The 27,443-nt window shown below is 47.3% G+C and overlaps 1 protein-coding gene across 1 annotated transcript; it reads right to left on the bottom strand.

The window, feature by feature from the left end:
* Window positions 1–700: 700 nt before the first annotated feature.
* LOC121597198 (ras-related and estrogen-regulated growth inhibitor-like protein) lies at window positions 701–26,394 on the bottom strand. The gene is given in 6 exon segments (XM_041922788.1): window positions 701–1,358; window positions 1,467–1,635; window positions 5,420–5,733; window positions 11,847–11,891; window positions 11,894–11,986; window positions 25,471–26,394. Coding segments are annotated over 5 exon segments (693 nt in total). The 5' UTR covers window positions 11,922–11,986; window positions 25,471–26,394; the 3' UTR covers window positions 701–1,221.
* Window positions 26,395–27,443: the final 1,049 nt, after the last annotated feature.

Raw genomic sequence — 27,443 nt, 5'->3', positions numbered from 1 at the left:
AAATTATGCGAATGTGTGGTGCCCTTTCCTGCCCCGCATCCTTTTCAATGAAAAACGAAGGAAAGAGACCTTGCGAAACGTCTGTACACAGCAAACCACCACCTTCCAAAAAAACAAATAATCAATTACGCATGCCACCCGTACGGTGGCCCTCAAAATTATGCGCCACGTGGACAACTTTTTCGATCTTTCCCGCAACAACCCCCCCCCCCGCTAACGCCACCTTTTTCTTGGTGGTGGTTGTGTTCGTTTTTTACCATTTTTTCTTCGCTGATGAAGTGCTTTTTTCGCTCCTTAGCTGCTTGAAACTGAACCCCTTCTTCCCCGGGCCGGAAAGCCCGCACTCTCCAGCTGTCGCTGCCAGGCGACGACACTAATGAGGCTCGATTGGGTGGAAAACGTGCCGCTGTGGAAGGAAAATTTTCCATCCAAAAAGCCAGGGAACGGGGGAGGAGGCGCGAGCTTGCGAAAAACGCGCTTCTAATGTGTTGCTCTGCTGCTGTTTACTTGCTCTTACACGTGGAGCGGGAGATAGAGAGAGAGAGAGAGAGAGTGGTAGTGGGGTTAAGGGATATTGATTCCCAGGGGGAAAAGGATTTGCAAACGATCAACAACAACATCCTGTCTGTAGAAACACTCACACACACACACACACACACACACACACACACACACACACACACACACACACACACACACACACACACACACACACACACACACACACACACACACACACACACACACACACACAGTCTGACGCACACACGCCGGTTTGCATCGCTGTCTAGTACGCTTTGAAAGGGCCCCCTCCGCGAGAACTCACTACCTTTAGCTAAAACGATAAAGGCGTTTCTCGGGATGCTGAAGCGACTTATATCGAGATGCGGGACACTACGGTTTTGGTGGGTAAAAGGGGAAATTCTAATAAGATTAAATCAAGAAGCCGAGCAAGAGCCAATTGATGAGTGCCGATTGTATCGAACGCGGGACGCGCTCACGGAAAACGACGACGGGCGAGAACGACGGTTGGAGCCAAAAAAGAGGGGAGGGGGATCACTTCCAATATTATTTCTAGCATCACAAATTTTGGTTTTTTTTTTGGCCCCTTCCGCCCCGCCACTCCGTCATGTTCTCAGTGTCCTCTCTACACACACCGAATATGCACACCGCTGCTAGCTGCTTTGTTTAATTGCTGTCCTCGGCCGTGGTCGACGTCGGTCATAGGGAGGCAGTCGCTGTGAAGGCCTGGCGTCGCTTCATTACGCGCGACTTGTGCAGCTCGCCTTTGTGGCACGGCACGACCGTACCCTGGCTGACTGGCGGTTGCCGTGTGCCGTTGTTACCGATCAGCGTTCCTGCAGCACCAGAGAGATAGAGAGAGAGCAAAAGAAAAGCAGAAAAAACACAGCGGAAAATTAACAAAAACCAGTTCCTACTTGTTGTGAGATTCAATGCAAACTTACCAAACATTTTGCTGACGGAGAACTTGCGCGGCTTGACCGGGCGGGCCCGTGATTCCACCAGCAACCGTTCGAACGCTTTGTAGAGGGCGGGCGTGTTGTCCGCCACCGACACCTCGCAGAAGCCGATCGCGTGCGACGCGGCCAGCGATGCGCCTTCCGTTTCCTGTACCTGTGACGAACAAGGAGAGTAGTAGATGAAATGGTGGTTAGAGACTTCTTCGCTTGGACAGTTGGATAAAACTGGATGGAAAAAGAAGAAACAAAATTCCTTCCGATACAGTCACAACAGGCGCACGTGGAAACTAGGTTAAGTGGTTTTCAGTGTAAGATTCGCCCGGACGGCTCCAAGCTTGACAGCTTCAAATATTTTTGCACAGTGTCGGAGTTTTTTTCTTTTCTTTGCTTCTTAGCATCTTGATAAATCTATGCTCCAAACCGACACACACACATACGGGGTTCACTACTGCCTAAGCTTGCTCTGTAACGTGGCGTGATGAGAAACGAATGGCCGCTCCTGCAAGCCAGTATCTTTTGCCGATCAAAACAAAACATTTGTCAACTGCCATTGCTATTTTCCACTACAGGACGGTGGCGACCTTCCCCCCCCCCCCCAGGCGGTCCCACTATCTTGATCGTGTTTGCTTGTCCCGCAAACTAACAAATTGGCACCGATTGGCCGTATCCTACGCGTACGCACCCCAAGGTTAACGAACTGTGCCCTGCTGCCCGGGGGCACAGTTGTCCTCCCCTATGTTCTTCCCCTGCTCCCTGGCACAGCCTTTTCGGGTTGACATCTTAATCGTCTGCGAATCTGCAAAAAACACGCAGTGTCACGCGGGCCCCGCCGCAGGCAGCTTAAAAGTAGGTCAGCCCGAGATAGGCCATCTCTGGATAATGTCGGGCGAAATCTTGCGCTGGCATTGGTAACAGGCTGACAGGCTGGTAGTGTTTGCGATTGGCATCATAATTAATTTCGATTAGCCCTGCTGCTAACAAGCTGCCTCGGCGCTGTCGGCGCGCGCGCTGCAACGTTGCGAAACTGACAACGAGCCGTACCGGCCACAACACGTTTGCCAAATTGCACGTGTTAATGAGAATCGAGTCCTGCTTTACTCTCCTCCTGCCGCTCTTCCCTTCCCTTATTGTCTTTCCGGCTGGCTAAGACTCTGCCCAAGGGGTAATCGTGCCACGGCAAAGCGAATGGCTGCACCGTGACTAATGAATGGCACCGCGAGCAATGTTGGAACAGGTGACACACAACCCAATGGCATTGCATTTGGGCGAGATGACACGAAACGAGGCCAAACCGAGGGACCCGCGACAACTGGGTATGCGGTGGTGTGTGTGTGTGTGTGGTTTCGGCTGCTAATACACACCAGTCAGTCAGACCCACCAGGGACGCTTGTTCGCTAATCGCAACCGTTCGACAGATTACCTCCCAGCCCCAGCTGCCTACACGATGTGCAGCAGGATGCACAGCAAGCTGCATACAAGCACCCATCCGGGCGTGAATAATACACTGGGTTTAGTAGTGCATCCATGTGAGCTGCTGGTATAAACAGCAGCACATTTCTATCCACCACGAACAGCTTGAGCTCGCGTGCTTGCGGTTGCACGTTTTATTTCCAAAATGTTTATCAAATCACGCACTGCCAGCGTGCATCTTACAGGGTTAAGAATCTATACCTTCCAGTCAAATATGGTACAATGATTCAGAAAGAGTAATTCTGTAGAAAATAAAGCGATTATTAGCAAATTGATTGATGTTTTTTATGACCTTTTCTTAATATTGTTCTTATCTGACGTAAATTAATACCATTTTAGTCATTTTCTAATTGTACTTTAAACCATTTGCAAAACCATTCAGATTAGAAAAAATGTTAATAAAAATGAGGATCTAAAAAATGAAAATTGTGATTAGCTTTTGATTATTTATAATTCTTAACTGTGTATAATAATGCAAAAATAATAAATTTATGTAAAAACAATTAAACATGAAATTGGTATTTAAACTGAGAATTAATCTGAATATTTTGCTCTGACGTTGCTGTTCTAGTTTTATTATTTTATATTATTTGAACATCGAACATAATATTGCATATTTAAAAAAACTGAGTAATAAATAAAACAAATATAACCTATAAATAACCGGTTTTAAAAACTGCTCTACAATCCATAAGCTACGACAATGGAACAGAAAAGAAATAATGATTTAACGCAAATGATTGGTCAAAAAAGCAAAAAAAAAAAATAAGGTGAACATGAAAAGCCAATCAATAAATTTGTAAGTTGTCGACGAGATTATTGAAAATATTTCACACTTCTGTCATCCTCCCTTCCCCCCCCCCCCCCCCCCCCAATCCGAACACGAACGCAAGCACCACTTTGCAGCAAATCGATAATAGATTTATTTCACCGGCAACAGCCGCGCAAGCGAACGAAGCGTCAAGTGGCCCTGCCTTTGCGCGCCAAGATCTTCATCAAGCCACGCTCACGTGAAATTGCCCCACCACGTTGGACGAGTGATTAAACGCTCAGTTGGGCCTCTGTTTTTGTTCTCCTCCTGCACCTCCATTGTCTAAACGGGTTGAGCGGTTGCGCGAGTGGAGACGCCCGGTGTTTTTCGCGGAACCACTAATAACTGGCGGACCTGAAAGGGCCAAGTGGTGCTAGTTGGTGGGTGTGTGTGTGTGTGTGATGGCAGGGGGAGAGCATACTTTTGTTACGATGCTACCGTGAATGTTTACACAGAAGGGTGGAGAATGTTTCGATTACCCTATCCAACGCTCACTATATCCCTCTCTATCTTGCCATCAATTTAATGGGCTGCAGAAGTGATCGAGATAACACAAGCAAGCACAGCGAGCAGGTGGAGGAGTACGAAAAACGAATCTTTCGAAGTAAAATGATTCCCGAGAAATCGTGGCAAATTAAAGGCAAAAAGTTCCCGAACGAGTTTCCCCAAGTCGATCCCAATGATGGAACGGAACAAAAACTCTCTCTCTGTCTCTCCGCTGTTGCTGCTATTTTATTCCTTTTCTTTCCTGCAGCTTTCTCCATTACCATTCCCCACTCGGCGAAGAAAATTGATTCCGACCGCACCAGCGTCATCGCGGCTCAACATTCCACAAAAATGCCGCTCCTTCCGCGCACGCTACAGCAGCAGCTGTCCCGCAAGCTCAGGTTCCATTCAATTTCACGTCACGCTCTAATTGCCGCGCACGCATACGTCGTACGTTTCCATCTGCCGCCTTTGCCCCGCGTGCTCACCCGCCAAACCCAAACCGGGCAGTGAAAAATGAACCTTTTCGCAACATAATCCAGACGCTGGGCAGACCCGTCTTCGTGAAGGTTAAGAGTGCTGCCCTGTCTGTCTGTCTGTGCTGCTGCTGTGTGCTAAAAAGATTATACCCAATACTCCCGTCTCGCAGTTTGGGAAACAGGGTTTTGGCTTAATTATCTGTCGCTGCTGCTGCGATGCAATACCCCGTAACAACATCCGTACCATCATCGAATGCAAATGTCATCTCTTCGCTTGCTGTCAGTACAAATTGAAGTTCATGCTGCACGGGAATCGCACCACACCGACAGTGGTGTAAAACGGCAAAATCTGTGTAGGTTTTTCCCCGGAAAGGGCAACGAGCTGCTGGCCTATTCAAAGTAATAGTAAGTAGGAAATCTACCCAGTACACGCACAGCGCTACTCCCCTTAGGTCCTCCGTTCAACATCAACTCAAACTCCAATAAACACGCACACTGATGCATCCACAGTGCCGGCCCCTAAGCCTTCAGTCAACTCGTAACCCTCTCCAACCGCTGATGTTGTTTTTGATGAACTCGATTCACCCCAGCTTTTCCCCTGGGTGGGCCCAACACAACAGGCACTCGCAAGCTGAAGTGGGAACCCAATCCAATTAACCAAGCACAGTGGAAAAAGGGACGACCACACTTACCTCACGCAGGTGATCCAGATCGGCCTTGTTGCCGACCAGGTAGGCGGACGGAGCGTTCTGCAGCTGCCGCAGCTCGGCCAGTGACCGCTGGGCGTACTCGTAGCTGGCCCGGTCGGTGATGCTGTACACGATCAGGCAGGCGTCGGCCCACTGGATCTGCTCCACCGGGAAGCCGTTGTCGTTTTCCGCCGAGATGTCCACTATCTCCACATCCAGCACGCCGCTGTCGAGCGTGACGGTTTGCTTGTAGAGCAGGTCCGTGTTGGAGCTGTACTCGCCGATGAACCGTCGGGTCAGGTAGCGTACGGTGAGGGCTGGAGTAAAGGGGTGCGAGAAGGAAGAGAGAAATCGCAATCAGTCAATCAGTTAGCCTTGGGGAGAAGATATTTCCATTTACTGTATCCCTTCCTGTATCCTTCCTAATCCAAAGAAGTTCCGTAGTCACTTTGGTACATCGGGAAGTTACTGCAATTTCCCCCCTCCCTACCCCCCCCCCCCCCTTAATCCTGTTGTAATGCACTGCTCTTGATTGATGGAAATATTGGTACTGTCGGAAAGGAGGACACACGTGCCTGCAACGTCTTCACGGGCATGTGGCAGACACGCGAAACGCACTGTTGCAAACAGGCGCAGCGGGAATTGCAGTGGTCATTTCGAGCGGATGCTTCTAGCGAGCGTTACGTCACTGTTACTTCGCTGCGTAACCTTCACCCTGTGGCAGGAAGTTGTCCAACGCCGCACCACAAATTATGACCGTGCGAATGATCGTTCCATCACCGGACGGTAGTAACACGCCAGCCGGAACGATCAGTTAATCGGGTGGCAATTTCAAAAATACAAGCTTCAAGGTCCCCCGAAAGGAAAGTGAAAATGACACCGCATTAGTCATGCGTGCGCGGGCGTGTGTGGGTTTGTGTCGATAACGTCTTTGCAGACATCTTTCCTTAACCTCAATAATCGAGCTAATACCGACACGTCTGGCTCTATCACACGCTACACTGTTTGTTAGTGCGCTTGCTTTCCTTTCTAATGGTCTCTTCTCTTGTTTGCTCCTCATCGCATTCCTCGGTGCGCAGACAAGCGTATTAAAACCATCGACCACCGTTTGAATGGACGCGCTGTGATGAAACGCTCTTCCTAACCAATCTTCCCCGCGCGAGAACTCACGGACACGCGGAAGCCAGAGCATACTACCACATCACTCCAACGTGAGGGCACATCATTGGGGAGGGTGTACCAAAAGGGTGGGGGGGGGACTTTTTTACGACCGTAACTGAAAGCAAAACGAGAACAAATCGGCCACTGGGGTTCAAATCCCGTGCTGTGCACCCAATCTGGGTCAAAGACAGCCGTCGAGATTCGATAACTGAGAAAACCACGCGCAGCATTTTACCCTCGATCGCTGCTTCTTATCATTCTTACTCTGCTTTTTTCTGTTCGATGCAACTTGTACGCGTGTGTGTTTTTTCCTCTTCTTCTTCTGCAACCCCTCAAAGAAGTGCTCACCCACAAGCACAGACCTCAAACGATGAGTGGTGGTGGGCGACACGCGTCGTTTGTTTTGAGCTAATTGATAAATTTGACAACCATCTGCTAACCTTGGGCGGATTCCCTTTCATGTTGGTGACCCAATCCGACCATCGATTTGTCTGTGCTGGTTTCTCTGCCTCTGCCGAAAAGGGAAAGAAGAAATCGTGTGGGCGCAGAATATCTTCCACCGACATTCTCCAAAGAAAAACATCCAATCAGTTTGATCTTGCCCGGATATCGGAGCAAAATTGAACCGGCTCTCCACTTACAAATGCCACTGAAAAGTGATACACCCATCGGGTAAGTGTGTCACACATTTAGGGACAGAAAACACACTCAACACACAAACCAAGTTGATTTTGTAAGACTGCAAACGTACGTGTGTGTGTGTGTGTGCGAGAGTTTCAACCAAGAATCGAACCTGTCAATCAGTCGACCGCTACCGCACGGCGTGTTACATCCGTTCCGAAAAAAACAACCCCGCTCTCCACCCCGGACAGCCCCGGACGCCATCGCAAAAACGCCATCAATCTCGCGCCACGTTTGGCGCACGGCAGAGGTGTCCCGCCTAATAATTGAGGTCGACGGCCTCAAACCTGTCAGCGCGAGCGGGGGTCGTGCGCTGGTGAAAGATAAATGAGCATCACGGTTTGGACCGATCATCCGGTGTGCTTATTAGAATCGGGTCCGGGGCTTTGGTCGGTTTGCAAGCGCCAAACGCAACTATCGGTAGGCAGTGGTCAGCGCAAAGGGTGCCTTTCACCCCCGGGAGCATCCAACCCAGGTACGAACATCTTCCGCTGCCGTTCTTTAATCATCAACTAATAGGACACTTAATAGTTTCCCGGTGCGACATCGGCATCGGTTCGTTGGCCTAAGCAACAAGCCATCATATTAGACAAAGGACGACAGTTTTTTGACGTTTTGCTACCTGCCGCACAGGTTTCAACCTCATTCCCCTTCAACCGCCCAGGGATGCACAAGCGGGGGGACGAACATGGAAACATGTCACAGCGAACTACAGCAAGTACAAGCACCCAACCGGAAGTAACAGCTTTACACATCAGGGGGGCTGGCTGGTTGCGTAGCAGTAAGTGTTTGGAACTGATTTTATTGTTACGGTTGGAGGGCCTTCAGTCCCCTGAGTGGATTGACTCGTCGAAACGGTCCAACAATGAGTGGCCATCGGCGTGGCAACTGTCCTGTGGAGTGCGGCCCGGAATGGCCTTCGGTGATGAAAGGCCCTTGCTGCGTGATTGAATTGCGTTTGATCAGGCCGAACACGGGTTTTCCCGCATCGTCAAGCGTCCTGCCAGCTGACACGGTGGTGGAGTGTGAGCGATAAATCAATTTCTACCCCTTTTGAAACTTCCCTTCGGCTGCATGATGGACGGGCCAAGGAAAGGAACTCACATGCTGTGCTCACAAGGCGCAACTGCAGCAGTGCAAGCGCAAAAATTGCCACCGTTTCGCTGCGTGATCGCTCATTCACTTGCGCACCGTTGTTTACTATTTCACTCTTCACCCGAGTCGACATTTCAGAACCTGGATTCTGGCCACGGAAATCAAACCCACGCCGTGAAAAGTGTAAGCGTAAACCATTCCACCCATTTGTATCAACTTGTTTCCTGAAGTCGGTGCATTGCGCCGTGTTTTGGGAAATTGATAGAAAATAAATACGCCCATCGACACGCAAACGAGACGTTTCGGAACCGGCTGCCAGTGCACGTTCGAGCAGTTTAGTGCGCTACGAAGGGACGAAATGTGCGCAGCAGTGGCAGTTTTTACCTTTTCTAAATTGATTTACTTTATTAAACGCTCTGCTAAACACAACAACTTCGGAGTTGGAACGTAGAAACTTGATACAATTTCGTCCAATTTTCAACCCCTAAACGCTAATGCACCCCCTCAGCCGGTTAGCTTAGCAATTTCGAGCAATTCGAGCTACAAAATACGCCACAGCAAATGCGTTCAGCTTGCAACGCAAGTATCGAATTATTGCCATCGTTAAATTGCGCCATTTCTCACTCTTTCATAGTTAAACGGCATTGCAATGCACCAGAGCGCAGAGCTCCAAACAACTTTCATTGAGTTAAAATGTGCACACACATGCGCTGCAGCAGCGCGTAAACAAAAACTCGCGCCCAGGGAGATGTTACAACCTCACACTCGTCCCCCTTTGGCACCTCACTTCACAGGCGCTCGTTGTTGTTTATTGGAGATGGACATACACATCTCTGCGTATGCAAACGGGTAACGCACGATGGAAAATTTCTACATCTTCCCACCTGCATTCCCGATGCATCTCGGTGTGTGTGTGTGTGTGGCAGTGCATCATGATGAACCGGTTCGGTTGGGAAAAGTTGCAAGTTTATTTGTTCGGCTGTTTATCCCCATCCGTGTCCTCCGCATCTGCTGTGTAGAAAGTTATATATCTCAATTTCAGCCAGCGATTGCTTTTGACAGGTCCGTACGAATGAGTTGGTGCGCTCTGTACACCGATGGACTTTATCCGGTGTTTGTTATACGTTTTCTCAACCTCCTCTTTAGAACTTCTAGATGAATCAGAATTTTCATTCCAAACAATATAAAAAGTGCATTTATTTATTTTTCTTTAACCCTCCTCCTTGCAGGGATTTCCCTCTCGAACTCCCGGATGTTGTGGGACGCATTTCGTCACGCCGATCATTTAACTTCAATCGATTTCTTTTTGTGGACCAAAAAGTCAAACGCCTCATACTTCTCATACGGTACCCATCACCATCATCCTGTGCCACATTAATCCTCTTCCGAAGCAAACGTTTGGTAAGAAAATACATTAAAAGCGGCAAAAGAAAACAGAGACAGTAACGCGATGCGCTCTCCACAACCAAGACCGTTTGGCTTGGTCCGTTTTAATCCCACACCTGGGTTAAAAATAATCCACCGATCCGTCCGTACTTTCGCGATATGATGCATTGCTGCTTTGCACTCTTCCCTTTTTACGAAGCCGTTTTTTTTTTGCGAAACAGTACAGCGCCCAGAAGGTCGCGCCGGCAAAGGATCGAGTCACCAAACCGCGGAAGCACCGCACACAGCTGTGGCCGGGAAGGATTGGACCAAGCGGCAAAAGGAATCTGTCAGTCGTGGAAATGAAAATATCTATCTCCACTGCCGCACAGGAAAATGCACAAAACACGCACCCAACTCAGTCCCCAAGACACTGCAGTCTTATCCGATCGGAAGCGGCAAAATGAAATATTTCCCTTTCAAATTGAATGAGGGAACAACAAATCGATCAACATTTGGCAGCATTTGCACCACACACACACACACACACGATACGGTATAGTTGGCAACGATCGTTGGGTCCGTTAAGGACCGGACACCCCTGGCTGCCCCGAGCGTCGGCTACGATGAGTGACGGTTTCATAATTGTCGCAAAATGGTACCACAGCTTGAGGTTGCGGTTTTTTTGTCGATGGCGTTCTCTTACCATCCATCCTGCCGGCAAGATTGAGTGAATTTTTTGTTTTTTTTTTATTTATTTGTATTTGCAGACACGACAACGCAGAGAACAATCCTGAACGTTTGCAAAAGTAATCAGTTCTGCTGCTTTTTCATACCGCTAAAGCGGCCCAAAAACCTGGGAAAGAATAGTTTTTTTTTATCACCGCACACAGCTCTTTTAAACAATATTCTTCTACCCGAACGGTGCCAAATTTTGAATGGGTGCCAAGTCGATGAGCAAACGGGCCAACTGCCGCTGCCACGGCACGTTTCGTTTATGTTTCCCCGCGGTGCTCATTTTTCCTTGTCGTGTCATGCCGGACACCGCGTTAGACTGTGGCCGTATTTGAAAGATCTCGGCGCAGAATGGGATACACGTCGGCCGGGGCAGCGTTTGATGATTCACACGGTAACAAAACACCACCCAAAGTCCAGCTGATGCTCTTTACCCCGGCCACTCCTGTGGGCGGCTTTTGCTGGCCGGTGATCACGTTCCGTAGCGTCGTGTGCTGCCTCACAGTTAAGCCAAATCTCACGAATCGTTCATCCAAACGATAGACAAAAATTGCACGCCTGTTGAGAAGTGTGCTCTTTTTTGTCAATAAATGATCAAATCTTTGCAGCCAATTCGATACGCTTACTTCAAACAACCCAATTGAGGGAGAAGCAAATAAATAGAATCATTTTTGGTCGGCTCAGATGTTTCAGCGGACATGGTTCCAAGTCCATGGTCAGGTTTTAAAAATCCATAGCAACGAAGGACACGAAAAGGGATGATGTTTCGCTTGGGGACGTTTTGCGTCCCCTCGAGCTGTCGTTGCTCACGGTCCACGGCTGCGTGGACGCGATTGTTTGGCGAACAGCGAGCGAAGAACAACAAACAAATTCGCTCTGGATGAATCAAATTTCCAAGGGCACGTCGTTCAAGGTCTGATTGCTGGGTGCTAGCCGAATATCACAGCCGCAGTCAGTGTTGTTGTTAAAACTCCACTCCACCAGGCTTAGTTACGAGCTGTGGATCGTGAATGAGAAACAGCCGTTGCGCCCATACGGTAAAGGAGAAACGGTGTGAAGCATCAGTGCAGTTCCGATGCTTGCACACCGAAGGATATGCTCACGGACTGGACCGATTGTTTATTATCAAACAAAAGAGCAGTGTAGACAAGCGAAGAAGTGGAGGCCTTTGGTTAATATTTGGCTTCAAGTTTATTCTGGAACTGAGCATGTACTATTTATCAAGACTTTGTTTACTCCTCCATACATGGATAGAGAAAGTGAAGTCCTACCACAAAGTATTAATTTTCTGCCAGCGACAATGTTTGTTTTCCAACATCTAGGACACTACTCTGGAAGATCCTTCGAACTAATAACCTTCAATAACTATTGTGAACAATGTCCTATTACTCACCAGATTTTCCGACATTGACATTTCCGAGCACCGCTATCCGTACCCGGGTACATTTGTTTTCTCCTCCGTTTTCATCCTGACCAAGTCGTCTGTTGCTGGAATTTACTGCCTAAGGGCCCCTTTTATAAAGTGACCCAAATCTGAAATGAAAGAGAAACAAAACATGATTAAGGAAAGGAAATAAGTCCAGTTTTGTAGCGATTGTCCATAGAATATAGACTCCCTGAGCCAGAAACCTGGTTTTTGCAAACCAAACACCATCTACATCAACCGCAACTTCATTTGCACAATAGAAACAGCACTCACTCGCCATCATCTCGCACCCAGCACACGCCAGCACCCAAAACAAAAAGGCTTATCGAGATGCAAATGAAGAGTTGCGTTTGCATTCTGCAACGCAAGGACAAGTGCAATTGCTGAAGGGGAAAGGGCAAACTGTCATCGGTGCGCAACAAGCGCTGCGTGTGTTTATTTGGACACGTCTCCACCACCAACTCGACCATTGTCCACTGGCCATCGCTTTGGCTGCTGATGAGTGGGTTTTTAATTAATTTTCCACGGCCAGCTGCATTACAAAACTTCTTCCTCCCACTCGAAGCCGGGCGCGATGGAGAGTTGACATTAAATATTGCCATATTAAATGGATGCTGTTGCGCGATGCTTTCCTTTGTGTATTGAAGCTAGTAGAGTGTATCATTAAAAATTCAACCTGAGGTTGGGTGATGAATGAACGTTTGAGCGTCTAACCCATTCTTAATTTTTTTTTAATAAATTTGTATTTTTTGCTGATTTTTCAGCACAACAAAACCTCATCCCCTCTGCTTTAATACCGAAAACACGGGCTTTTCTAACCCAGATTTGTAGGACGAACGCCTAAAGCATTTTCAATTTTGATTACTTTCTCCTCTTTTTTGCGCAACCAAAGGATGAGCCTTTTTCCATACAGTTGCTAACGAAACACTCTGCCACCAACACACCACCACCAACTCGGACGTGACACACACTAACAGAAAACAAATGCCACAAGCAGCACCAGTCTGCGCGCGTGGTACGCGTTGGGCAAGGACGACTCCTACCGTACGCGGTAAGCAAACGGAACGAGAAATTGTTTTCACAGCGTGGGCTCTTGCGGTACCGATAGCTTCTCCTTTTCCCCTCCAACACCAGTACGTACAACCTGTCCTCTCCTCTCTCCCTCTCTTTCCTCGTCTAACAAGCGCCCAAAAGAGCATACCGTTACACGTCATGGTTGTGAAGCGTGACGTCACCATCTTCAGCCATCTCCCGTGCCCTTGAAGATGCTGCGTGTGGCATTTGCAGAAAAGCTGTGGGTTTCATCTATGTGTGTGTGTGTGCGGGTGTATTTTTCCATTCAATTCACTGTTCAATGTTGCCTTTTTTCAATTCTCAGTATTGCTTCAAGCTACTTTTTCTCCAAAAAAAATGGTTCATCTTTATGCCATTTGTGCAATGCACGACTCGGCAGTTGTCAACGACGTCAGATTAATAGCAATAAATAAACTGGAGCACACATGGGAGTTTGAATTGAGCAATGTTTTGGGTAATAAATAACACACAAAACCACACTAATCCGCACCATTCGAGACACGTGTGCTTTTGCATTGGCAAGCTTTACACACATACAGACGCTCGTTCTACGTAACTGCAGGCTGCACCACACCAATCAGAGCATAAGGATGTGTCGGAAAACGTGCCTGCTTTGTGTGCGGGCCGGATCGAATGGCCGAACTAATTCAGCTAAAACCCGTCCCCGTCGGGTGTCTCCTTCGTCTCATTAGGTTGGATCCTTTTGTCAGCGTCAGTTGCGGACACAACACGATTGCCCACCTGTCCGATACCGGCCAATACCAATACAATCGATCAATTTCACAACCGCATCTCTTTGGCAACACTGCCAGGGCTCTGCGGCTTGAGCACGAAGCTGGAACGTGATTGCGTATCGGTCATTGGACGAATTCGAATGGCGTCATTAGTGGAGGGGGCATTCACATAACATAGCACACACTCGAACCAGGTTCCAGGGAAAGCTGGTTTTACGGCGAACGATGTTAGCAACGCTCCATTGCGGGCGCATTCAGCCGCACAATTACTCAGCCACCGTTTGGTCAGCTTGTTTTAATTGACTCCGTATTGACAGGCCATTTCCCTGGAACGAGCTGCATCATTTCTGCTCGGGAATTAAAAATGTCCCATCCCACTGGGACCAAAAGTGAAGCACCAAACGGCCCCGTCTGATGGTTGCGTTCAAAAATAGACCCATCGGTTGGAATTCCGTTTGATGTTTTGATGAGCTCGCTCAAAATAAAACAACATTAACACACTGCTGAGGGCTGATCAAAAATCACCTCTTCTCTCTCTTAGGATGGAGTGGATAAGTTTCCGTGACAAACATACGTCAGCTCTTTTCCGGATCATTCGCTTTTGTTCGTTGGGTGGGTGGAAAAAATGCACCACCTGCCATTTACATACGATTTTAATTCCTGTTGTTTCCCTGCTCTGCAGCGCTATGATTAAGCACCTTCAACAAGCTCTTGAGGCCCCGCTAATGACGATGTTCGCACGATGGGATGGGGTCGTCGCACATTCCTGAGGCGCATTCCCCGAAACGAAGCGCTGACGAAGATCCCGCCCGCCCGGGTGGGAGCAAATATCACTCACTCACGACGCAATTCGTGCCTGATTTGTTCGACGATCGTGCGAAGCATTTGGCGACATTTGGCGACGCTGTTCTGTGACGCGTTGAGAGAGTGTGCGCGAATTTATGCGAATCAAGCGAATCAACATAAACAAACCGTACCGCAAACCGGGACCGTGGCCGGGGGCTGGGTGCATTTGTGTACTACTGTCAGCAACCGTAGGGAGGTAACTTTCCTTTCCCAACTGTCCATTCGCGTGAGAAAAAGGGGTTTTTTGTATCATCGGAGGAAGAGGAAACCCCAAATGAAAAAAATAACGCGCCTTGCTACGAGTGTTTGTTTGATTTTTTCTTCTTTTTACCGATCGCGACGGTCATTCTTTTGCAGGAAATTCCTCCCACTAAAACAACGAGCAAAACTGAACTGAACGGACACAAGCAGTGCCGTACAAGCTCCGAAACAAGCCCCCGTGTCGTGCGTGAATGAACGACCAAAAAAAAAAAAATTGCGGCGGACCACGCTGCTCCCACTGCTGCTCAACAAAACAGCGATCTGTAATGACATTTCAACCGGATTATGATGCTATATTTAGTTGCTGGTAAGAAAAAGGAGAAGTTAAAAAAACATCAAACCAAAGAGAGCGAGTTCCTGATTTTCACGCTCGATACACACACAAGAGAAAGAGAGGCACGACGGTGAATGTTTTGTTTTAAATAAAACAGAGCGTTTTGCGCGAAAGGAGTGGAAATTCGTTAGCAGGAAGCAGGAAGGTAGCAGGCAGGTACGGGTGGTTCATGTTTGCTTGTACGGCACCGGAATTTCACCGGTCCCGGTTCACGATTCGTGAGCGGCTTGTTCGCACGCCTATATCTCTTTCCCCAAACGAGTGAAAACAAATCTGAAAGGCACATTTTTTGCCTACGAAAACATGTCGTCCATTTCGAGCAACCCGATTAGGTGATGAAAAGATGCTGCGCTACAAACAGCTAGCCAATCCGACCCGAAACCGGGGTTTTCGCTACGCAACGTCATGTCTCAAGATCCTTCTCCCGCTCAATCCACCAATTAACTGATTGGCAACAGCAAAAAAAAAAGATTAAAAACCGCCCAAATGCCTGTCAACGACCGCATCATTATTTTTTAAGACCCAATCATATCCCACCCCATCGGTTCGATTTGTCACCAGGCTGGCCCCAAGCCAACGGTCGTGAGCGTTTGCTAAGTTCCGGGACGATTTCTTGTCCTCATACACAAGCCACAAAACTGGAGTGGTGAATGGACAACATACACCGCCAAAAAAAAAAAAAATATTACAAATTGCTTGCCTGGCATGACCATTAACCTAGTTTTGGAACCACCAGTTTTTGGCAACTGTTCATCGCCCAGGGCCCAGCAGTCCCGCAGGCCTCCGTATAATGATGATGGCCCGTGTGTGTGTCATCTTTTAAACGCTCCACACGCTACACGGAACTGTATTTTAAGTAGCCACATTGAAGATGAACACAGAGTACTGTGTTTGAGCCGCAAAAGTTGCTTTTTTTCTGTGTATGGCGCCTTTGTATTTATTGATTTCCTGGCAGCTTGCTGTTTTTTTGTTTATAAAACGATCAAGTTTGTTGCCCTCTTGGGGTGTTTGAGGGAGCCAAAGTTTTGAAAAACATGTTCCAACCCAACGTACGGGGCACACTGTGTGCATTTGGATGGTTGCCAATTAAAATGGTTGAGTCACTTCACTTTTGAACTTGAATTTGGAGTGAATTTTGCAAAGTATTCGAAATTTTTTCAAGTTCTTCTGAAGCTTAACTTGTTCCGAACCTACAGATAAGTTGTCCATTTGTATCTCTATTTCTTGCTTTTATTGAGATGACTCTTTCGATGAATCAACACACCTGTGCTTGTTATTCAATTAATTAGTAGCTCAATCTATTACACACCCACCACATTGAAACTGCGCGCAAACACACTCTAATTATTACAAATTAGAGTGAAACTTTAACCCATTCTCCCACCGGGTGTTGGTGTGTTTCCATTTGCTGGAAAAGGTTACGCTAAATGTCACAGCACTCATCGGTTTTCATTTTCCCCAAGAAATACACCAACGAAACTCAGCAGTTTTCTCCCAACCCGTAAGAGGACTTACTACTGCCCAAGTAAGCAACAGCACCCAGCATTGCAACGTTTCCCTCATTGCCCCGGAAGTTAATCGCTAGCAAAATGCGAATTAAATATTACCCCCCCCCCGACCGGACCAACCGCACGTGTAGAGGCCGAACTGTGTGCGGACACAACGCGATGGCACACCACCATTTGTCATCTCAGAAGCGTTTTGTATTCGGTGCAGTGCGAGAAAGGAATGCGAACCAGAACCCATTCCTTGCCTTTCTGCTGGTTAAGCAACGGGAACTGCGTCCACGCAAACGGGAATGTGTCACCATTAAGCCGGCGTAGGGCTTACCTAGGACAAAAAGGGGGAAACATTTCATCCCTCCCCACTTTAATGATGCACGCATTTGTCATCGGAGTTCGTGGCGTGGTGGCAGTTTTAGCGACGCGGGCGTGGCGCGCAAGATTCAATTTAACGCTCGCGGAAAACGTGCCGGTTTGCGTGCAACGAACGCCACCCGAAGTTGAGGCAATGGGTGGAATTTATGGATTATGGAGCTTGGTTGTTTTGTTTTCTGTCCCCAGTCGCCCTGTTGCACTGGTTTTTATTACATTTTAGTAGTGGAGGAGGTTTGGTAGAAAAAAACGAAAACCTCTTTCCCCTTTTTGACGATGCACAAGTGTGTGAAACACGCCACACATGATGGGAAACGTGAAGCATATAAAGCAGAGCAGCGACAAAAAAACGAGGCATGGGAACCGATTTGTAGCAAAGTGTCAACTGGCGCCAGCCGGTTTTCTCGAACGATCCTCCCGTACCCCCTACCCTTCCTTCTGAGTCACAATTTTCACCTGCTGGGCGCGCGCGCTCACACGATCGTGAAGCAGGGCAATTTCGTCACACGAACGAGAAACGCTAGCGACGCATTTGCACTCACTCACTCACTCACTCAGAAAACGAACGGCCGCGCGAAGTGAGTTACGGCTCACGCGGCTAGCAATTAAAAAAAATGCAAGCAACTTTGGGGAAATCCTCCAACCCCGCGACTCAATCTCAACTGCCGGTTCATTCTGGTTTGGGGAAGGGTTTGTGTTTGCGATCGCATCACGTTCATTGCGCTAATCTCCCGACGGCTTGTGGCTAGAGCTAGCTCGTGCACACCGCCGTGCACAGTTTGTCGCGTTCATTTGCATTTTGTTTTGCACCGACACGCTGCGTGCGGATGCTGACGATGTTCACCTGTTGACGTGTGTTTGAATTTCTACGTACTGCGTTACAATGACGGCTCCAGGGGAAGAAAAACTTTCCATCGCAACGGCCGTGTGACGGCTGGTGTCTGTCGCCGTGCTCGCCGTTAACACCTCCTACCGATCACACCGGGGGTCGAGAGCAAACACCACCCGTTAACCGTAATACATCGATAATAAACATAATAATAACCTCAAAAGCGCTACCAGCCCGAGTAACGGTGCCGAGCTGTGGTGGCCTCATCAATAATGCATAAACTCACTGCTAGTGCACTCGATTTCCCTTCCCCGAGTCAAACAAGGAGCGCTAAAGGAAGGGGAAAACAATCAAGCAAACACACACACACACACACACACACCAGCTGCCAGCGACTAATCGGTGTAAAATCATGCTTTTCCGCGGTCCCAGCCTGAGCCTTCCGCGGGCTGCATAATTTTATCCTTTTTGGCACGTTTTGTGCATCGATCATACCTTGAACTGGGTGCGTTGGAGGAGGATTTAGTTTGTTTCTTTTTTTATTATTTATTTGTAATTTTAATCCTTCCCCTTTTGCGCGCGCACAATGTTGCAGTTAGCGTTGCATTTTGCTTCACACCAAAGCAGGCTGCTGATGGAGTTAATTTATTCCTGCTCCCATTTATCATCCATCTTTTTTCCGCTATTCAGTAATTTCCATTCGATCGAATCAACGTGTTTGTGTTGACGAGGCTATACCATCGGTTCGAGACTTGTTTGCTCCCATGTTTTTTTTATGAGCCATTTCATTATGCTTTTTTTGCCTCAACGATCCAACGGCTCAGGGACAGCGTGGTATTAGGGGCATCATGTTTGGCCAACCTTATGCACACCCCGACCTTAAGGCGTGGTGATGCGTGGTGTACGTGGAATTATCTCATCATTTGGACGCCGCTCAACGATCATTGTCAAGGGCCATCGGAAAAGTGGATCCCAACCCTTGTACCGCCCTTCTGTAGTGACCATCGGGGCCATCAGGACCGAACCGTGGGGCGTTTGTTTTGCTACCATTTCGACACAAACAACCATTTCACGAGCGTCGCTGCGATACCTATGCGTGCTGCTGCTACTGCCGTTGGAAAAACACGGCGATAAAATGGAAAACACTGAGCTTTGTCGCAAAAGGGCTTTACGGGCGAAAACGGTTGATCAATGTGTGTGTGTGTGTGTCTGTGTCCTTCACCACCGTATTGGATGCGGATTCAGGTGCTCTAGATGTTGATCCGATAAAAGGTTTTATAGCTCTGGCCTAATTTCACTTTCGAGTGCACCCAGCCGGCGAAGGCCAACCGCTGCTCATTCCTCATACTGTCCCTGTCCATTGCCTTCCCTTTTAGTCATCAAAATTAGAAGAAGAAAAAACTCCAGCGAGAGTGGTATATCGTTGAGCTGACGATGGATGAAGCAAGATTTACTGTCCCCTTTTTTAAGAGATGGATCAGTGGAAGCACCATTTGATGTGTTCGGTTTAGGGACGGTGGAATAGATCCATTCCTACATCAGTTCTGATGCCTACGATATCATAAATTTTGCTTCTGTCCCCCATTAAAAAAATTCCATTAAACCTTTAATTGCATAACTGCACCGGCGAGAGCTGATGATGCGCTGCGGTTAGGGAAATTTTAAAGCTGCAACCTTCAAGTCCAATCTTTGCTCACCGATCTGTTGTGTGTTTTCCAATTAGTTTTTCTTCTTCCTAGGATTCCCACTATTAGAGCACCGATGGCGACGATACATTAGCGGTGTGGGTACGGCGAATTATCGTAAAAATTCCGATGGCCTTCCTACTACACCCATGGCAGCTGTCGCCCGTCCCGGGACGGCACAGTAATTAAGATGACAGACGCAGTCCCACACGTGGAACCTGCTCCAGATGTGCGCGTGCGAGATGGTGTGGGCCATCGGTTTAGAAGAATCCCGCCCGACCCGAACCCCCAAAACCAATAAGTAGCGGTAGTAGGGATGAGCCAAAGCAAACGACTCGTCGCATTCTGGGAAGTGGGCAGTTTTGCTTCGTGCCCACACGTGAGCAATTTATTGCGTGGAAACAATTGGTCGAAATTCATTGACAATGATCCGAACACGGGCAGACATGATTAACTGTCGCGTGAGGGATAGTGTGCTCAGAAAGGCACACAATAACACATCTCGTACGAACGTCATGCTTGGGGCGTTCGGAGGAGAAAAAAGTGTGAAGCGATCATGTTGGCGCTAGGTATGTTTACTCGCTCACGTGCGATATGAATGAAATCATTCTTAAACACATCTTGAATTGTTTCATGTCTGCTTTAGTTAGGAGCTGTTGGTTCAGAAACAAACAAATTTAAACTACTAACTAAAACAAATCATGATACACAACATACAGAAGGACACAAATACTTCAATATCAAGGACTATGAAAATATACTAAAAATGTATGGAAAAATGAATACTAAAGCACGATAAATTGTCTTCATAATTCACTGCAGAAGAGTAAAAGTCAAAATAATAGCCAAAGGAAATGAGTGAATCATCAACAAACATTTACCATGTTTAAAAACAATTCTGAATTCGTAGTCCAAAATTGTAACTTTTCAAGACATTTCCTAAAGATTATGTATAAAATCATCTCACCTTATAAATTACATAAAAACATAAACCCATGCGCATAAATAGTTTAAAATCAACATCAACAATCTAGACAAGGCAGACAGCTTTACAATCGACAGCTGCATGGAACTGATGCACTACGATTGCTAAAGTCTTGCCTTACTGGCTTGGAAAATTGTTTCCAATTCTAAGAATCGGCAGCGTCACATTTCCCTGGAGGGCGAAAAGAATGTGCTCTTTAGCTGGCTTTTTTTCATTTCCATCCCACAACATTTTCTCACATTTTTCCATTGATTGAGAGAGATTGTTTTCGCTTGAGTCAGCAGCAGTCAGATAAATATGCTCGAGAAAACATTTCCTACGGGCAGCAGATGTACTAACAACAACAAAAATTACATTCTCCAATAAACCACAACAGCGCTGCTTGATGATTTGCTTACTCTTGCCATGAGTCCCACGATCATTTGCAATCAGGAAGCGAACGTGTGTGTACGAGCTCAAGCCGAGAGAGCGCTGTAATTACCCTGCATAAAAACAAAAGGTGGGCCCGTAATTTGCTGAGCGTAAACAAATACCCGCCGGTTCGATGAGTGAAACTAATATTTGGGCCAATTTTACGATGTTTACCACACCAACCGTCCCACCAACATCCAGAAAAGATATGAATGAATGTCTCATCGCCGCTTCCCCTAACAAGCTGCTCTACCATGGGGTTGTTTTGGCCAAACTCAACAGTGTCTTAACTGTTTACGCGTGCAGTTCTCCACCTGGATACGCTTTTGCGACGTTGCTCCAGGGAAGAATTTTGCATATGCTCTTTCTCGGACAGAACGGGGCCACACATTCCCACCAAAAGCGAATCAGACAAAACAGTTGGAATGCGTGCGTGGGATCGATGCTAAAATCCAACTTTAGAACGGTGCGTCGATGTCTACCGTTCCGGGAACACGACACGTACATTCCCTCCTACCCGGGCGCTATTTATATATGCAAAAAGGAATTTATGAGCAGCGCATCAAAGCGAGACAACGCAGCATAGATACTGCGTGCAGCGACGGTACAGTTGAAGAACGACCTGATCGTCATCATCATCATCATCATCACCATCGTCATCATCGTGTGCATCGGCACGTCGTCTGATGCGTCCCCAAACCCGGTGCAGCTCGCTACTTTCAAATGGCGTCCGCTTGTCGGTATTGGATTCGAAAATAGCATTCCCAAATCCCAAGACGTGCGTGTGCGTGTGGGATCGTATTCTAAGGGGAGGGGGGGCGACAGGGCCCATTGGAATGTTGAGGAACGTCTCTCTCTTTCTCCGTACGCCCCGGGAACGGAATGCAGTCAAAATGCAGTCATGCTGCACACGTCCGTCCGTGAGGAAGTACGTCCCATGGGGGAAAGGTACGTTTCTACCTTGGTAGAGTTGCTTTCCGAGGACGGCAAAAAGAGGGATTGGGCTTGGTCGTCTGATTAGGCTTCTACATAACATTACAGTGCATTTGCGCGCAAAGCAATGCGACGAGCGACTGTGTCGAGCGATCGTATCGACCGCAAAACAAGGAGCAAATTCTCTACAATCTAGGCAAAGAATGTGTTTCTTACCTTACCTCCACCGTCCTCCGATGAGGTGTCCCACCGTAAGCAGCAAGAGCAAAAAGGTAGGGTTGTCAACCTTCGGGAATTAATTTAGGACTTGCTACCCACAATACCGCACGCAGTACGAGAAGAAGTGTGTTCGTCAATCAGCAACGGACAAATCGAATCGATTGGCTTGAAGCTAGAGGATACAGTGGCTCTTCAGCATTCCAACGCTGGGAGGGGACAGTATTGAAAGTGCTTCAGACGTACAGCTTCTTTGTTTCGGGCGGTCCAATCGAGTTGGACTTGGTGGCATGAAGAAGGGTTAAAGCTGAAATTCGAGATGCTTCGTACGGCTGGAGGATTTGTTTCGTACACGAACCGTTGCGAAGGGTCGGAACCGATGAATTGAAACCCCTTGAAAAGGGTTTGACTGATGCTGGTTGAGTGGATCCCACGTACAAGTGAATATTTAATCACTTTCTTTCTCTTGCACAACCGAACAACCGAAGGACAGAAGGATCGTTTTGCAATCAAATTAACTCGACACTGTATACAAGTATCGAACTTCATCATATCAGCATTTTCCTTTGGAAATTGCCTCTTCTTACTCGTAGAGCCAAGCCTTCCGATGCTTTACTGGAATGTCTCATACAGATTGGAATGTGTACATCTCTCTCACTCACCCCGTTTCATATGCGCTCGCTAGGGAAAGTAAATCAAACGCCCGAGTGCGAGAATACGGTCAGCTGAATTCTAGGTCGAAACGATAAATTCCAACCCGATAATGAGCCCCGCGGACCTGTACCGATCGAAACCGCAGCTGTGATGGGCATCCAACAGTGGGATTACTCAATCGCTCGGCCGTTGCGACGGCCGGTGGCGGCAGCAAACGGCGGCTTAAGCTGCTTGAAAAATATGTTTCCTCACTGTAAACCCCCGCTCCGAAAGGCGAGTTTAGTCCCTCGAAAAACTACCCACCCACACCTCAATGCCCGTCCATCACCCGCAACCGTCACGAACTTGCACACGCGTGTGTTTACAAACATTCCACTTGGACCGAAACCTAGTGGCGGCGGCTAGTGGTCAATCTTTCCAATCTTACTGCGCGGTGGAGACGCCCGGTCGGTTATGTGGTCTCGTTGGCGCACCACGCGAAGGAATGTACATTTTCGCAATTATTATTTATCTAACGCGGCTTACAGATGAGGAGCGACCATTTACGTGACTCACAAATGCGTGTGTATGAGTGTGTGTGTGTGTACATGCGAGTCTAAACGCATCAGACATGCCGCCATACTTTAGCCGTTGCTTTGCGCGAGGAGCACCCATCTTGCGACCGACCGTATCGAGTTTCGTTGCGCACTACTTGTTGCGACAAACCGCACACACACACACACGCGAGCGCCAAGGAACCCCCTTGCAAGTAACGCTAGGCCGATTGTGTGCACGCGCTTTTCGCCTCACTCAGACGTTGCCTAACCGCACGGAAGGGTGTTGCTTGGGAGGGATTTAGTTTGACGGGGGGGTTTTCTTTTTTCAAGATTATGCAACGCACCAACCCGTTCAAGCATCACCCCTTTATAACTGTCTAGCGAAATACCGAAACATTCATCATTACAAATCGTAATTGGCGCCGGCAGCAGCAGCACGCCAAGAGCTTAAATCACAATTTGAGTTTGAAGTGTTGCTTTAGCAGAAGCAAAAAAAACCATTAAAAGGCCTCATTTGAAGTCCCCTGATTTACTTGGAATTTACTAATAAAGTACTGGGAGGGGGGAGAGTTTGCTGTCCTCAGCTTTAAAATGATTAATTTCCTTTTTTTGCCTCCGCACTCTATCGGTGGGAGACATCAAGAGAGTTTACAGGAAATGGAGGCGCCTGGTTGCAGGATGCCGTAGGCGTCCAACCAAAGGGGGCTACGGAGGATGGGAAAAAATAAATTAAAACAACAAAGCGGATCTGTTATGCTTGCTCGCAATCGCCCCATGTTCGGTACGCTTTTTCATGCTGATGGAGAAACAAAACCTCCGGGTACTAACCAACCAACCACCACCCCCGAGCACCGAGCCGAGAGGAGAGAAGCTGTGAGAAGGAAGCAGATGTGCATCGGGTTGACCTTGACATTTGGCACAGCAGTACCACACCAGCAGCCCAGTACGAAACGCTCTGGAATGTGTGTCGTTCTCGAACATTTGATACACGTGGGTCGGTAAGTACATGGCAACCCCGCATGTCCGGGAGGGTTCTCGGATGATGGAAGCGTGTATCGCAAACAATTCTGGTAAAAGATCCTTCTTGAAATTTAATAATGAAAAATAAAAACATTTACATGAAGTTTTTTACCACCCAAGCTTATTTGGAACTTGTGTTGCAAATTCTTATTACGTTGAAACACCTAATTGCACCAATCGATGAGCAGTTGTTGCCCATGATTTGTCTTCAAAATTCAATAATCCGGTCAAAGTTCTTTTTCAGCGTAATTGAACGGAATGGGTTTGTTCGCGCTTGCAACTGTAATAAATTAATAAATCTCCTACCTCACGTATGATGCAAACTATTCCATTTGCAGTTCAAAAATCGCATTCCGCTTGTGTGATGGGAACACTTTCCAACCGCACCTTGGAACCACTCAGACCGCGGCGTGCGGGATAAAGGTACGGATTACAGCCAATTACTATCCCACGTATATGCACACACACGAGCCATTACTCGCTACGATTTTAATACAGCCCATCCATCAATGCCCTTCTCCCGCTGCCCATGTACCAAGGGGAAAATTTCCTGTACACGAAAAGCGTGCGCACGCTAACTAATCATCTGCCCCATCATCCGGTCGATGGACGACGGGTACTGTGGGAGCGGTGTGATTTGTGTGGGTAAAATTTCATTCACTAGAATATGGTCGAGGTTTTTTTTTGGGTGAACAGGATGAAACACCCACACATAGTATCACATTTTTTATAGTCTCATTTGCATGTGATGAACTTTAAACTGTACTTACACCCTCTCGCTGCTTGCTGCTTGGGCAGGTAGGCTCAGAACGTTCACACAAAAACACGAGCACATTAGAGCGCTGTAAGGGTGGGTGTTACAACAAATTGACCCAAATATCGGGTTGCCTCCCCCCTAAAAGTGAAACCTTTTCTGTGCCAATTTCATGGTAAACGTAGGCACTTGTCATGAAAGGAAATGGTAGAAAAAAAAAGTCATTTCATTCAATTTGCAGTGGACTGTGTTTGCCTTCCCCGAACTCCATCATTCACGTGCGCTACAAAACCGATCCTTTCATGGAAAACTGAGCTTTCAATGTCCCCCTTGTCGAGTGGCAGTGTAGTCGAGAACCTTCTCTCAAAATGGAGCAACAAAAACCCCACTCCCCACATATTCAAACAATCAAAACCCATGCACTACTGCGCTACTGACTTCTTACCTCAGGTCGGTTTGGCAAATTCTTTTGTTGCCTGATCTCCCGCTGCTGTGCTGATCAAAGTCTTTGACACGGTCGTCAAGGTTTTCCTATTCACTGCACTGCCACAAAGGATTCGGGCTAATCACCTTCGGTTGCTTTAAGAATGCTGTCACTTTGCTGTCGAGCTCTGTTCGACTCGATCGACGGGCAATTGTTTCTTTTATGTTTCTCACAAAATGCACTAAATTGATTCCTTTACTTTAGCCTTCAAAAGGAAAATTAGCTCTGAATGTCCTTAAATCGTTTCAATTCGTCTTGATACCACTACCAACAGTCTTCACTGCACATTCTTCCGTTTTCTTTTTTTTTTTTGCTGAGGTTGCTTCTCCAATTGCTCTGACCACAACACACACTTTTATCTGTTATCTTCTTTACACTTGCACACCCTCACACACTGCACTTATTTGCCGGGCCGAGATTTGCAACTGATAAGCACGGCAGCCAGCAAACCACCGGAGCCGACTTGTTGCACGGTTGTAATTGACCGTTTTTTTTATTCCCACTTCACTTTAGCGTTATTTTGCTGTTGCTGCTGTTACTAAATCGCAACAGTTGTGCTTTGTAAACTCCAACTCACACACACCCACTCACTGTTGTGTTTCGTCCACTCTAGCACGGATGCTGCAGTGCACGATTGCGATTACAACAACTGCTAATACACGACGCCGTAAACCGTACGCCAAAAAACCTGACGTCAGTGGTATCTGTGATGCTGGGTGCTTGTGTGTGTATATGTATCTGTGTGTCTGTGTTACGTTACTACAGACGGTACACGCGTTACACACAGAGGAAGCGTTTTAATACCTAACAGGGTAGACCGACCTTTTTTTGTTTGTTCGTGTGTCTTCTCTCGCTTTCGGTACTGTTTGGTACTGCACCGGGAAAACTATGCTGTTCGACTGAAGCCGGCACCCCGATGTGGACTCTCATTTATAGAAATCTGGTCGGTTGCCGGCGCCCGGCATCATCGGCGAGAGAGAAACAGTCAGGGAAATCCCACGCTTGGGAGACAGAGAGCGAGAGAGAGAGAGAGAGGTTTGTTATTGCATCGTGCTGGGAAGAGGAAAATTACTGCGAGAGTTAATAACATATTTGAGAGCGAACGATAGACCCTCGCTCGTTTTATGGTACGTGCCATAATAGCCGAGGAAACGTTTGCATGAGAAGTATCCCTTTTTTGATAACTATTTCTAATTTTAATAAGTTTTTTATTGAACGATTTTTTAAAACTTTAAAACAGCAAAAATCTTAAAGAATATATTGCTTCAAATAAAATTGCAAAATTGAAATATGTTCATGTATCTAAACTCAAATGCACAGCGATGATCATACTAATCGGTTGAATCAAATCACAAATTGCGTCTCCTGCTAGTTGTGGACTAGTTTCTAATGGATTACTTAATAAAATACATTCATTATGATGAAGCTATGGTTTTAGCTCAAAATATTGTTTAAAACTAACTTGATGCGTTACGTCCTACATCCTTCGTTCAGTTATTCCCATACGCTTTATGGACTCATCACTCTTACAGACTACAAAGAGTCATCCCTACATTCCATCGCTATTACGCACCAATCACCCACAGTAGAGCCCTTTCTGACGGATTGTTTATCACGTTTTTTCAACACCCTGCTCTGCCCCGTGAACTCTTCCACAGCTGTGGTGGAATTAGCTTAGGAATGCAACTCAACTGTTACAGTGCAACCCCGCCGAAAAACAACACACACACACAAACAGTCGTCAGAAAATCCGTTCTTCACCCAAAGACACCCGGTCCTGGCTTTACTGCACTCAAGATAAGGCCCCGGGACAAGTGCCCGCGCGAAGACGGTACGGCTCACGATCACGGCCGTCCCGTGCTGATATCCAAGATTTCTTATCTTGCTCGAACGCGTGCAAATGGAAAACGCGGATCTTTAGATAAACAAGCAAC

The sequence above is a fragment of the Anopheles merus genome, chromosome 3R, assembly GCF_017562075.2.
Source record: "Anopheles merus strain MAF chromosome 3R, AmerM5.1, whole genome shotgun sequence".
In the NCBI taxonomy this organism is placed as follows: Eukaryota; Metazoa; Arthropoda; class Insecta; order Diptera; family Culicidae; genus Anopheles; species Anopheles merus.
Note: the sequence above shows the minus strand (reverse complement) of the source record. Positions and strands in the feature narration are given on the sequence as shown.